Below are 14212 nucleotides of genomic sequence, written 5' to 3' on the forward strand. Positions count from 1 at the left end.
GGTAGGCTCAGACTTTGGCGTGAACAACATGAAAATATGGATCTATCCATGGTTCAGTAACTGAGAACTGTTTAAACACCACAGCCTATACCTGAGTCTTGTCCTTGATCATGTCCATCCTTTTATGAGCACAGTGGCTTAAAGCAGCGGTTCCCAACCCCGGTCCATGAGACGTTTGGTACCGGGCCGCGAGAGTTGAGGCTCGGGTGTGAAATTTATGGTTTTCGGGGTTTTTATCGTTAACTTGGTTTCCCTGGGTCTTTTCCCGTGTTGTAGTTGTGTGTCTTATTTTGAAAGAAATATTTACGCGTTACCATAGCGATCAAAGAGCATTAAGGGGCAGAGAGGAGGATGTTACTCTCAATGTTGTTGGCGCATTTCAGGAGGACGCTGCCAATAAAGTTACACAGTTGCACAGTGAATTCGCGTTTATTATTATATTTACAAAATTTTTAGTATTTTTTATTTTGTTGTATTTATCCGCGACACCTTAAAGGCCGGTCCGTGAAAATATTGTTGGACATTAAACCTTTGGGATGTTTCTCTTCATGGATGTGCAGCAACTGCATGAAGTTATCCTGTGAATATGGACCAAAATCTCTGAAGAGTGTTTGCAGCACCTTGTTGAATCTTTGCTACGAAACAAGTTCTGAAGGCAAAAAGGGGTCCAACACAGTACCAGCACAGTAACTGCAGGTCCATCAAGTATATTTGCCATTTCATTCATCTTATAAACACTTTTTTCAATATCTAGTCCCACTGGCCTTACTTACTGTTGACTCCCATCTCTCCGTTGCTGTGTTTCTCCAGAAGGAGATCAATGTGAGAGCTGGCTGGAGGGACGTTCTCAGGACGGGCTCTGACTCCGGCGCCCAGCCCGTCCCTCTGGTCGAACAGAAGAGGAAGACAGCTCATCGGAGACCTGGGCGTGGAAGAGGATAAAGTCAACAGGAAGTCAGAAGCAACACGTCACAGATTCTGCAGCCAAGCTGGGAAACTACCAATCATCCTCTGTGGCTGTGGTTTGTGTTTTTATCCACATAGTCGCTTTGATTGTTAACCAGCTGGCATTTTCCTGTTGCTGGTAATAAAAATGACAAAGGGAAAAATCAACCAAGTGATGATTTGAACAGATGAATGATGCGTCACCAGTGGTTTATGCATCTCTCTACTTGCTGACTCATTTCAGTCAGTAAATCTGAAGTGTAAGAATGATGTATTGTTTTCAGGATTTGACACTAAAAAATAACAATAAAGACGAAAAAGCAAAGACTCACTGCGAGGAAAGACTCTCTCTCGGTGAGTTCCCCTGACATGGGAAGCGACAGTCATCGAGGTCAGACTCTGAGAAAAGGAACAGACACGCTTTAATTTCATGTGCGCTCACATTTACTGAAAGGCATCATCATCAAAGCGCCGTGTTTACCGTGCAACAACAGCACATTTAATGTTGGATTTCTGAAAGAGGATTTGAGCCAGAAGGAGTTTTTTTTGTGAAGCTTATCTAAAGCCAACATTAGTTTCTCAAGAAGTGCTTCCTCTCACCTGGCAGTGAGGTCTGGGCTTGGCTCAGTAGTGGCGGCAGTGTCAGGGCTGTGGAGAGACAGCTGGTGAAAGGCTGAGTGGAGGTCAGGCTATAGGAGGCGCTGGAACCTGGATGGACCTATAAGACAGCGAACGTCAACATCTGGCTGACAAAGAAAGCATGGAGATAATCAAGAAAGGATTTTAGTTTAAAAAAACCCAAGACTGATCTTTTTGTGAAGAAAACATCCATCTACTGGAAACGTAACACACATCTATCAAAAATAACTCGAGAATGAATTGTGCTTCCAGATTCTTCACGATTTCCACATCTGTCCACACATCATTGTTTATGAACCCACTCACTTTCTTTCAGCTTGTCCCAGCCGTCATAGGCTACAGGGTACCATCCTGCACAGGTCAACTAGACACACTCACATTCACACCTACGTGCACATTAGAACCCAACATGCATGTCTCTGGACGCGAGGTGAAAGTATCTGCACCGCTGTGCACGATTATGCTGCTGCACTCAGTTTTGGTACAACACTCTTATGAAGCAGACACACCCTGTTCCACCCTGAACTGTGTGCTTCAGTTCGAGCCAAGACAACTAAAAGAGAGACTTTGATGACAACTAAGGGGGTAAAAGTGAAGACGTGTGGAAGGACTTTGGTGTCTGTCTGCAGCTGCTTTTGTCTCAGGATCATTCGGGGGCTCTTGCGGTCGGCTTTTGGTGGCGGGTGTCAGCTTTGACTCTGCAGCACCACCTCTCTTTACCCCAGTTGCACCCAGTGACTGTAGACTGTAATGAGTCATTGACCTGCACCCACAGAGATGCTGCAGTGGAGGCAGGCTGGCACCAGCTCTACAAGTAAAAACACCTGCTAGTCAGAGGCTAACTCCTCCGTTGCTGCTTACTGTAAATCATGATTAGGAATTTTCCTATAATCCTCAGGCCTGAAACTTCATTTGTTGAAATGTTGTTTGCTGACACAGACGCAAACAGCGCATGTCCTCTCTTTGTGACGTACCTGTGTGTTTGACACAGCATTAACTGGTGGAAGAGACAGCGAGGAGTGGGATGGAAGGAGTCCTGAGGAGAGAGGGGTGCTACACATGCCCCCTCCCAGGGACAAGGAGGTGCTACACACCCCTCCACCCAGGGAAAGGGGGGTACTGCAGACACCCCCGCCAAGTGTGAGAGGGTCCTTGAGACTGGAGTAGATGCCTGAGAGACATAAAAGAAAGAAAGAAAGGAATAAGGTGTTTGTCGTTTTCATCTTAGAAGTCGTATGACTGCAGAAAGAGGAACACGTGAGCCAATCAAATGGAAAGTAGGGCAGGAAATGCACTACAGACACGTGCGGCACACACAAAAACACCATGTAGGACAATATCACTGCCTCGCACAGATTACACAAACGTTCTGAAAGAGATTTAACAAATATTTTAAAAGTGGTGCCACGAAACAGTCGACTTATTCCCTTCATTCTTAATTCCAGGAGCTTTTTTCGCTGCGCTTCTGATACAGAGATAAGCTGCTGCGTGTAATGGAAACGCACCAAAGTGCAAAGAGATAGCGCTTCAGTTTTTTTCCTTCACCACACACAGGAAGCTAGAGGGCTACCGCACACGCCCACTCGCTCAGACTCACCAGAGCCGAGCAGCGAGTTGCCGCGGCCTGTAGAAAAACTACCAGTGGAGGACGAGGAGGAGGAGAAAGAAGAGGAAGTGGAAGAGGTGGCGGTGGGAGGCAGCGTCGAGGAGAAGGTGGGGTGGGGGATGGAGGACGGGCTCGGATAGAGCGACGAGGTTAAGGCTAGGGGAGGCGGCGCTGTGTGGTGATGGTGGTGGTGGTGCTCCTCCTCCCCCCTCCTCTCTCGGTTCTTGCTCCCCCGCGGGCGCCCCGGGCCGTGGCGGCTCTTCTTGTTGCCACGGTGCCTCCTCTCTCGAGGCAGCGGCGGTGGGAGCGTGGCTTTGTCCTCCGGGTCGGCCTCCTCCAGGATGGGCGGAGTGCTCAGCTGGGATGGCTTGCAGAGAGATTTGGAGGGTTTGTAGTCGCTCGACGAGGAGATCTTTCGGATCTTGCTGCTGCTGCCGAGCCCCGACGACGACGTGATGCGCATGATGGACCCGAAGGTGGAGATGGTGACTTTGTTCTCGAAAGGGCTGGAGTTGCCCTCTGGCCTGTCGTGACCTTGCGACCCTGCTAGCGGGCCCTCAGCGGGGGTCAATGCTGGTGGCTTGTGGTATTTACAGTCCTCCTCCTCCTCTTCCTCCTCCTCGTCTTTTTCCTCTTCCTTTTCATCCTCCTCCTCCTCCTCATCCTCCGCCTGGACTGCCGGTCTCCTGTGACGCTCCTTGCGCTCCTCTCCGCTGTGGTCGTCACCTCCTCGGTCATGTTCACGCTCCAGGCGGGAAGAAGATAAGAACTGATGAAACTCCTGAGCAGACGACAGGGAACCACCTGAAGGAGAAAAACAAGGAGTTAAAGTCAGATACAAATGGCGACACGACCTCCCTCCGTCTCCAGGGTTCAACAGAACCCAGTAAGAGAGGATGCTGGGAAGCTAACTGGTCATGCTCTTGTCTGCACAGGGCAATGACGGTGCTTCCACCAATCCCAGTTAGGAGTTTACCCGTGAAGCAAACTGGCTTAAGTGAAAGCTTCACTAATGACAGTGTTTTTTCTTGCTTACATATTTTGAAATGTAAAAAGTACGAGGCCACTGAAAGAAAACCAACTGGTGCAGGACTCTACAGAGCGAGCGTTTCTCATCCCAAAAATCCCAGTGAGCTTCTGTTTTTCTCAACAACACAACAGCAGCCAAGATGATGCAATCAACCCTGTTACATCTTAAAGTGGAGCAGCAGCCTCTCCTCTCACAGAGGCAGCCAGCAGTCCTGCATAACACCACCTCATCCACAAGTTTCCAGCTGCTCTGTTCGTCCTACAGAACCACAGCACGGCTGGATGAAGACCAAACTAAAACTAAAACTCGATTTGCTTTACTTTTTTTGGTCTGTATTTGCCGGGGACGATGTAGAGCAGACAGGAAGACGACGTGGAGCAAACTCAAACTTTTACTACAAATTATACTGTAATTATAAAATATCATTCGGCTAGATTACCCTACCGAGAAGTGTATACAAATAATTCAAACTGTACTGTCGATGTACCGGGCTGCATGGGCATCGATCACATCTGAACTGGAGAAGAAATCGAGCGCTGACCCTTCATGTGGTACCTGTGTTGAATGGACTGGAGGAGCAGGACGATGAGGAGCAGCTCTTGCCGGTGCTTCCGGTCTTCTTGCTCCGATGACTGTGACCGTGCGAGCTCAGCTTCTTGGACTTTCCCTCGCCGTCCTTGCTGCTGTGGTGACTTGAGGAAATCTGTCCCAACACAGACAGGTCAAAACCATTAAAGCACTGACTGAGACATCGCGGCGTCAGCAGCTCTCTCAATCACTGTGTGGTGTCCTCGGATACCTTTTCTATGCCGCTAGATGTCACAGCGGCACTCAGGTTGTCGCTCGACTTTTTGTGGCGCTCCTTTTGCCGAATTTTGTCTTTATGACTCTGAAAAAAACAACAACACACACATACAAATACACAAGCTTGAGCCTAGAATCAAGGCTGCAGAGTCAACACTGGCACATTACACAAACGCAGCGAGTGGACTATAACCGAATCACATTTACTATAGTCAACCAGCTTCAACAACAATGTCTGCAGGGATACGCTAACAGCACAGTGAAATCTGTTTATGCATCACTGTAACTGCATTTGATGAAGATTATTCTGAATAAAAGCGTCTGGCTTTCTGTCACAGCAAAAACTACTGATTTATTTTTTTATATCAGACTATCCCAGATAGTCTGATATGATAAAAATGGCTAAGATAAATGATTACAAGCTAGCCTACGATCAGTATGACTCGGTGCCACTAGGTAAATTATATTAAATACTGGTATCAGCGCTAATGGAAGTCTCTTCTATCTGCTACTGGCTTAAAAGCAGGGTGTTAGATTCAGTTTCACAATGGGTTATACTGAAAATGGCATCATGTAGCGTCAGACGTTGACTGAAAATATATGCTTCACACAGCCGTCTCACACACGCTACTGTGTCAGTCTAAAACCTACAACTGAAAAAGTGCAAACAAGTGTTTTTAACATGTAGTCCTGCAAAATTCTGTTCACAGCAACAAGACAACCGCACAGCCAACTTTTAACAGCCTGAATCCGACAGCTGCCGCTAGCATCTACTAGATCATATATTTAACCCGTCCAAGGTTGTCATAAAACCGAGCCTTCTGCAACAAAACTTGCTTTTACAGCTCAGTTGCTTTGAGATTTGACTTGAAGAAACACGCTTTTCTTCTTCATCTCTTTTTCAGTTCAACAACTGTGTGAAGCGTCCGCTCCCTGACTGTGGAGCCATATCTCTGCCGGAACATCAAAACGATAACAACGATGACATTCTTTGAAGACCGGAATTGTCTGGTGGCGAAAAAATCTGCGGGTCTCTTTTTACACTTGCTAAAGAGCTGCTCAGCTGGAACCGTGTGCCGTCAGCATTATCTTTCCTGTCTGCTGAATTCTCTGTTAGCTAGTCTGTTAGCTTGCAGGGGCTTTGAAGGTGCACCTGTCTGCTTAGTTTTGCATGCGTATGATGGGGTCACGTGCACGTGAGCACCGCACCTTCACAGAGTTAACTCGGCCCATCTGAGAAGTGCACGTTAGGTTAATTGCTTATTCGAGTGCACAGAATAAAGCGCTGTATGAATGTGTGTAGAGGAGGTAAATGTGGCGTGCAGTGTGGAGAGCTTTAAGTGGTCAAAACGACGAGAGAAGTGTTACATGAATGCCGGTCTATTTGATTTCAAGTGTTTGAGGCTGAGAGGATGTAATGGCGCAGAGAGATCATGATGTTATTTCATGATATGTATTTTATAATATGGCTTTTTATGTTTTTTATGTCTTTATGACCAGAGGCAGGGTACGCCTAAATGCGTTAGCTTTTGTTTAGTCAGGCTGTAATACCTCCAGGTATCTGAGACTGTCTGAGCTCATAGTTTGTATTCAGATTAGAGTTTGACGTCAAGGGGTCGAGCTTATCACTGCCTGAAATGATGAAACCCGGAAATTGGGAGTGATGTCTGAACGTTCTCCAGGAGCCAACAGATGGAAGCTGTGAGGTTGAAAGCGTAGGATAACTGGGAGGGTGTGTCTGGTGTATGACTTCAGGACAGTGAGGCGTGCTTACACAGTGTAGCTCAGCTTGCTCACGCCCATGCAATAAAATCTAAATTAGCTCTCTGCTTATTTGATGATTTTATCAGGAAGAAAATGCATTAAAATTCATCCTTTTCTTCTTTGCCAATTCTGCTGTTATTAAATCGTTTCAAAATAAAAGAGTCTGTGTGCCAAGCTGGGCTGGATCAGACTGGCTGGTCTTATTAATCTGACGATGAATAGACAAAGTCTATTTTTAACTTTTTGGTTTTGTAGTGTACAGTTATCCACTAATATTAGCAAGCTGCAGACACAAACTGCGCAAATACATCACACACACATCCTGTTAATTAGTGCTACAAAATTATTAAATCCTAGCATTTCCCAGTTCCAAACAGTAAAACCTTATTATTTGTCTGATAATTCAATAAAATGCTCCAAAATGACATTTTCTTTATAATCACAATCACAACAACATGTCACCTAAAGTCACTTCATATTGTAAAAAGACCCTATAGTAATACAGGGAATACCACAGCAATAGATGACCCCCTATGAGCAAGCACTTGGCAATAGTGGGGAGGAAAAACGCCCTTTCAACAGGAAGGAACATCTGGGTGACGTAAGCTCAGGCAAGGGCAGCCATCTGCCCCAACAGAACAAAAATAGTCAGCAGGTGTCCAGCAGGGCGGCTCTAGTTAGCTGAGGTGAGGCCTAGCCGACAGCCAGCGCCTACATCTGACTGATTCTCTTTTTTAACAGCCTCAAGTGGACATTAGAGGAACTGCAGCTTTTGGTAGTTTTCAGCTCTGGAGACTGCCGACTGATCTGACCACAGCTGTGCTTACCTTCCTCTGTCTGTGGTGGTGGTGCTGTTTTTCCTGTGACGGAGAGCTGGAGCGCCCCCTGGAATGACTGAAGGAGCTACTTGTATTTTCACTAGAACGCAACTTCTTCTGCTGTAAAGTCCAAAAGAAGGAACAGCAAACAAAAAGTTAACAGCTGCTGAAATTTCAAAGCAACAGTTTGACATTTAAAGGTTCTCTACTAGCACTTCCAATGACTTAACAGGAGGTTTATCTCCTGAATTATTTATTTTGGTCGGGCATATTCCAAGAGTCATTTAGCTGCCTTGAGCTGAGTTAGAGGAAAAAACACAGCCGGGCACAGAAGCCCTTATTAATCATGTTAGCTGTTAACTGTGCAGTGCAGTAAGAAAGGCTTTTCTGGGGTACGATGTCATTATGTTCTTTACCATTTTGTTGTAGTGATGCTTGCAGTAGCCACAATACTTCACGTTATCAGCTTCTGGTCCTTCCTCCTCACACAGCAGACCAGCCATCTGAGCACTACAGCGCAGGGCGTCGGAGGGTCGGAAAGGAGATGAAACACGAGAGCCAAGTTAGCACACATGCACGGACTGAGACGGCAACACCTGGCCGAGTCACCTGAGAGCTTCAGTCACTGATCGTCGCCAGATTGATCGAATGTCACATTAAAATCTGAGCCTGTCAGTGTCTCGGGATTTACTTTTAAATAAATCATCTTTCTGTTGTAGCAGGAAACAAAATAAAGGCAAAAAGCAAGATGAGCAGCATGAAAAGTAAAAGACTGTAAATGAAGAAAAACCAACTGTAGCCCAGAATCATGTCTAATTTTGTGAGTAAACAAAGGCTTTAGCCAAATACACATAACATATGAGCACGTATTTAATCTTGGCAATTGGAGACGGAATTTCTTTTCTATTCTTGGCCTTATTTTCAAAAATGATATGACACAGGATACTTACAGAAACAAGACAAACTTTAACTTGCTTCGATAAGCACACAAAGTAATCACCACCCATTCATGATATCCAAGTTAGGATGTGAGGCGGGGTACCTGCGAACGGGTTGCTAACGCAGACAGACAACCATTCACACTCGCGTCATTCCTATGGACAATTAAGAGTCACCAGCTAATATGCATCTCCCTGGACTGTGGAAAGAAGCTTGAGTGCCCAAAAAGGCTAGGACCTTCTTGGTGTGTGCCAACCATGACAGTGCCGCCCACAGTATTAATCATATGCTGTGCAAAAAAAAGTGCCACCAGTGGAGATGTGCCCTAAACTTGCATTCTTTCTAACGGCCAGCAGGGGGCGACCCTTCAGCCCGCAAAAAAAAAGTCCAGCGGTGCAAAGTCTATGAAGAGATTACTCTTTGGATCGCCTGATCTGTGACTTCAATAAAGACTTTACTGATGACTTTATGGTCTCACCCCATAGTTTCAGGTCGTATTGAAAATAACACAGTGCTGTTTTTTATGAATTATGGTTTATTTAGGAAATAAAATTGGATAAAGCAGTGTACTTGTTGGGGTAAAAAGCATTCAACATACATGTGTTTTCACGGTCAGCAGCCCCGTACTCCTCACATCTGGCCTCAAAAAGTTACGACGGGACTTTGCTGGATCAATGCTGACATCAAAGATGTCTTTTACATACAATCTGTTACACCAAGTCATACCATTTGCTTGGTTCTTGATTTCTTTTTTAAACTTCGTCATAGTTTTTTTCAGGTTGTTTCTTTTCTAGGTTTAAACATGGTTAACGGGAACAGTCGGCTAACTAAAAATAAGCATTGATAAATGTTTTTGCCCTTGAACTGCTTCTTATCACACCCGGTCCTCACGCACTGTTCATTCATGTTGATGTCCCCACACTGTTTAACACTGACCAGGTGACGTGGAACGCTTGTCTGCAGCCCTGTCTGTTGCAGGTCATGCACGCGCCGCAGGCGGCCTTGCTCTCCCTCCCGTGGTCCTCGCAGATATAACAAGTCTGTTGAAAGAGCACAAACAGAGAGTACAGGAGATGCAGGGACTCAAACACATCAGTCATCATTATTATTATCAACAACAGGTGCTGGATTGCTTTTCCATCTGTTGCACAAGCAGAGCAAGCCGTCCCGTCTGACGGCCATTAAAATGAACTATTGTGATTGCGGTGCAGCAGAGATGAAACACTCCTCGACTCGAGTCCAGCTGCAGCTGCAGTGCAGATGATTAGGAAGTTTTTCTTGTCAAGACAACAGATGAGGTTTTCAAACAGAACACAGTTTCTACAGAGAAACTGTTGACCAGATGTTTGGGGATGTTGTAAAGAAAGTTGACACTGATCGGTCTGCAAACAGCTCTGAATCTGCTCCGAAACAGACGCTACGCTTGGAGTTTTCACCCTCCCGTTAATCTTTTTCATTGCACCAAAGTGAGGTGGTTTCTAACGAACTTCAGGGTGCCACGGAGCATACGCTGACGCGACAAAAGACTCATATCAGCCCGTCTCCAAAAGACATGTAAGCATACACACTCGAGCCCCCGAAAGCAAACAATCGCATGCACGAACACACACGCCGCTTTTGTACTTCTTGTTCAGCTTTCCTAAGCGAGCAGGCCCGACTGGTGGGGGGTAGAAGAGGCCTAGCAACAGGTGCGGGACAAAGGAACAGCAGGCTCTTTACCTTTTCACTTCGGCCCTCTCTGTTTCACCTTTTTCTCTCCCTTTTTCCTTCTCTCCATATCCTACTCAGCTCTCTGTTTCCCTTCAGAGGATGTCTGCTGTGCAATGAAAGGCCGGAGACATAACTGCACCGGGCATGTAAAAGGAAGAGTGGCTTCTCGAGTTTTCAGTGTCCATTGTAACGTTGTCTAGGAATGCGGGCAGCAAAGTCTGAATGAATGGCCCTGACGGGGGAAAGCTGCATGCAATTTACTGTAGCTGACACAGTAATATGAAACCGGACTCTCAAACACTCACACATGTACATTTATATGCAGGCACGCACACACACACACAGAGCATCTAAACGACGCACAATGCAAGATGCTCAGTCCATGAATCAAATATTGATTTCTTTGTAATGTGCTTTGCTTTGAAAGGCTTGCTCTGCTGCATGCTGCACACACTGCAGATGTCTTCTGAACAGTTTTTGTAACTTTGAAAACCACTGCAGTGTTGTGCAATCAAACAACCAAGATGTGATACAAGTTCAGACTTTCATCTTTGATTCAAGGAAGTTAACAAAAGTACTGCATAAGCTCTTGAAGAATTGCAAACATTTTTATTGACATTCATCAATTTTCAGAGGATCAAAATTAATTGGACACATGACAAATTCACTTGGAGTTGATTCCAAGTGTTGCAGCTGTTCATTGATCCAGAGAAACGTGGCTGCAAGTAATGGTGGCACTGAAAAATAAACCTATCCAAGAGGTAGCAAAAGCTTTAGGAGTGGTCAAAGCAACAATCTGGTGCTTTCTTATTAAAACAGGAATGCAATGGCCAGCTCAGCAACACCAAACAGCCTGAAAGACCACAGAAGACTAAAGTGGACAAGAAAAACTTCAGACACTAACCAAGTCAAGAGCAGGAAGGCCAGATTAAATTTCCCAGGAAACATCTGAAAGAGCCGGCACAGTTCTGGAAAAATTCTTTGGACACATGAAACCAAGAAGAACTTTTACCAGAACGATGGGAGGAGAAAAGTACGGAGAAAGAGAGAAACAGCTCATGATCTGAAGCACATCACATCATCTGTCAAACATGATGGTGGCAGTGTTATGACACTGGCATGTACGGCTGCCAGTGGAACCGGGTCACGGGTGTTTATTAATGACGTGACTGCTGATAGAAGCAGCAGGGTGACTTGTGAAGCGTACAGGGCTGCACTCTCTGCTCAGAAAGCACTTTGCAGCGCAAATGGATCAAAGAAAGCAAAATGCAAAAGCAACTCAAGAAATGGGTCATTCTTTGATGGCCAAGTCAGCCACCTGATCTTAACCCAGCAGAGCAGCTTTCCATTTACTGAAGGTAAAACTGAAGCAGAGAGACCCACAAGCAAGCAGCAAGTGAAGGTGGCTGCAGTAAAGGCCTAGCAGAATACCTCAAGGATAGATACGCAATATTTGGTGATGTCCACGGATTACACACTTTCATCCAAGTGTTAAAAAAATCATGCAAAATATTTGCAACAGCTCTTAATGTGAAGATGAAGGTCTGCACTTTAATCACATACACCACTGTGGTGGTGCACAGGGCCAAAGATCCCACCTTCAATTTTCTCAATTTTCCATTTGAAAATATAATTTAACTTCAAAGGAAAGTTTAGTCTTTTTAATGAATCCACAAAGCCAGTGAGTAACTGTGTTAAATATTCCTGTAATCCTCAATACGGACCAAAATACCCGATTATGATTTCTGCCAGTATCGGGAAGCCCAAATAAGAGAGTAAAGTTACCAGAGAGCTGATGCATGTTGAAGCTGTACCCGCCTGAAACTAGTCTGTGGTTAAACTGTTTGTGTGCAAAGTAAAAAAGAAAGAAAAACATCATTAGCAGAGAATTTCAAAAGCTAGCGTGAGTCTATGTGTGACACGTCCTCTTATCTTTGAATCTTAAAAGCCGATCTGCAGCATTCATTAATTTTACATGAAGAACACAGAAAACAAACCTGAGCCGAGGAAAGCAAAACTACCATCACTCTTTCTGTGGTAAGAAATATTTAACAATATAAAACGATGCAAAAAGAAAACACTTTAAACATCCATCTTCATTCAACAAAGGATGAAGATGTCAAAAAGCACCACTGACACCAATCTCCACCCTCCCTGCACTTTCTGTTCCCTTAGATATTTAAACTCATCTTCACTACCTTGCAGCTTCAGTGTTACACCCGTCTCCCTCTCAATCACACACACTATCTTTAATTCCTCTCCTCTCCACAGCACACCTCCAACAGCTCCCTACAGTCATTACAGGTCACAGTGTCATCTGCAAACATTGTAGTTCACAGAGACAACACTCCTACAATAGACGACTGTTTGGGCTATTAATGTATCACTACTGAAACACTGTAACAACTGTGAGGCATGAAATAGCAGTGCAGAGTGACATATCTGCACGTCAGCACACAATCACAGTTTACATCTTTCACATACCGCAAAGAGCGATTTAATTCATTAGCTAACTAATCAGCGCACAAACAGGGACAGATATCAGCTAAACAGGTACAACTACTTTAAGATGTAACAGCCTGATTGTTTCTTTTTTACCTTTTTTTTTACTTCTAAATACTGAAAACAACTTCTAAGTGTGTTTTCAAGCTTTTTTTAAACGTGTGAAACAGTCAGCTAATAAGACTGATCAGATAAAGAAGCTCCTTTCACAAGCTTGTGATAAGCAGAGGAAACGTTTTGCCTTCAAAAGTACAAGACAAACTTTTATGTTTTCATTATCTGAGTCTACTTTATATTTACTCTGCTATAATCTTAGAGTACTTAGTTGACTTAGATGCCAAAAGTATGAATGAAATGAAATGAAAATGTGCTGTCAGAATTAAAAATGGTGGCCTCACATTCAAAATGACCTTTCTGTCTGACTCAGCATTCAGCATGCTGTCGTTGCACGTCGTCCTTCAAACCCGGGCTTTAAATTTTAAATCTGTAAATGATTCGACTGCATTCTGTTTTTCTTTGTGTAACAAATTTGAAAACAGGAGAGCGGATCGGCAACATCTAACATGTTTTTCATTTTCTATTAAAAATTATTAAATGTATTTTTTTAAAATATATTTACACGTTTTAAAGCTTAAAGAATATTTAATAATATTTATTAAAGAATTAAAGAATATTTTTTAATTATTCACATTTTTTTTAATTGGTAAAAGTTCAAATCATGATGAACTATAAGTGTTCTTTTTCTATCATCAGTCAAAACTCCAAGAGGAATAAATACTTTTTCATGTGAAAACCAGAAAAACTTTACTTTCACAAATCACTTCAGGGTATTTTTGAATCTTTGCACTTATGGTAAATGTGCTTTGCTGTTTACTAAACATGCCATATCTACTACAGCTCAAAATCTCCCACATTTCCCAGAAACGCTTTCAGCAGCCTCCAGAGAACAGGCGTGACCTTGCCACGCTGAGCTCCGGGTTAGTACAGGACGTGTAGGTGGAGAGAAGAACGGGGATGTGAAGCAAAACTGGTTTTCCCGTTAAGGAGGAAAGCAGTTGTGCAGTCTCCCACGTGTCGTCTTGCTGCATTGCATCATGACTCGTTGAAGTCGGTGCTGAGGACGGAGATGACACTTTTTCTCTCTTTCCCTCTGTTTGACTGCTCATTCTGAAAGTACCCTCTATGTTTTTGATGACTGGTGACACTGGTGTGATACATGTTGCGTAACCTGTTTAGCAGTGTTTCATATATGTAAACACGGATGCAGCTTTCTGTGTATTTATACATTATACTGTCGAGGATTTTCAGTATTACTGATTACTGGTGCTGACTTTTTCTACCTGTTTAAAGTGTTTGTTTATCAAACTCAGGTTTGCGGGGTCACCTTGTGCCAGTTTCAGGGGTGCAGGTGTGCAGCTTTACACGTTATCATAGGTAAGAGGATGTGTTTACATT

At 44.2% G+C, this 14212-nt stretch overlaps 1 protein-coding gene across 1 annotated transcript in view; it reads right to left on the bottom strand.

Moving 5' to 3' along the window:
- The window catches only part of LOC134629558 (protein AF-17-like), a 31544-nt gene that overhangs the window by 12171 nt on the left and 5161 nt on the right, over positions 1 to 14212 (bottom strand). Inside the window, exons 5-14 of the mRNA XM_063476974.1 lie at positions 9482 to 9585; positions 8023 to 8116; positions 7616 to 7726; positions 5020 to 5109; positions 4776 to 4923; positions 3182 to 3994; positions 2559 to 2755; positions 1546 to 1663; positions 1278 to 1344; positions 774 to 922 (exon numbers count right to left, since the gene is read on the bottom strand). Of these exons, the coding sequence (XP_063333044.1) occupies positions 774 to 922; positions 1278 to 1344; positions 1546 to 1663; positions 2559 to 2755; positions 3182 to 3994; positions 4776 to 4923; positions 5020 to 5109; positions 7616 to 7726; positions 8023 to 8116; positions 9482 to 9585 (1891 nt within the window). The remainder of the gene's footprint in view (positions 1 to 773; positions 923 to 1277; positions 1345 to 1545; positions 1664 to 2558; positions 2756 to 3181; positions 3995 to 4775; positions 4924 to 5019; positions 5110 to 7615; positions 7727 to 8022; positions 8117 to 9481; positions 9586 to 14212) is intronic.

The sequence above is a fragment of the Pelmatolapia mariae genome, linkage group LG6 (genome assembly GCF_036321145.2).
Source record: "Pelmatolapia mariae isolate MD_Pm_ZW linkage group LG6, Pm_UMD_F_2, whole genome shotgun sequence".
Taxonomy (NCBI): Eukaryota; Metazoa; Chordata; class Actinopteri; order Cichliformes; family Cichlidae; genus Pelmatolapia; species Pelmatolapia mariae.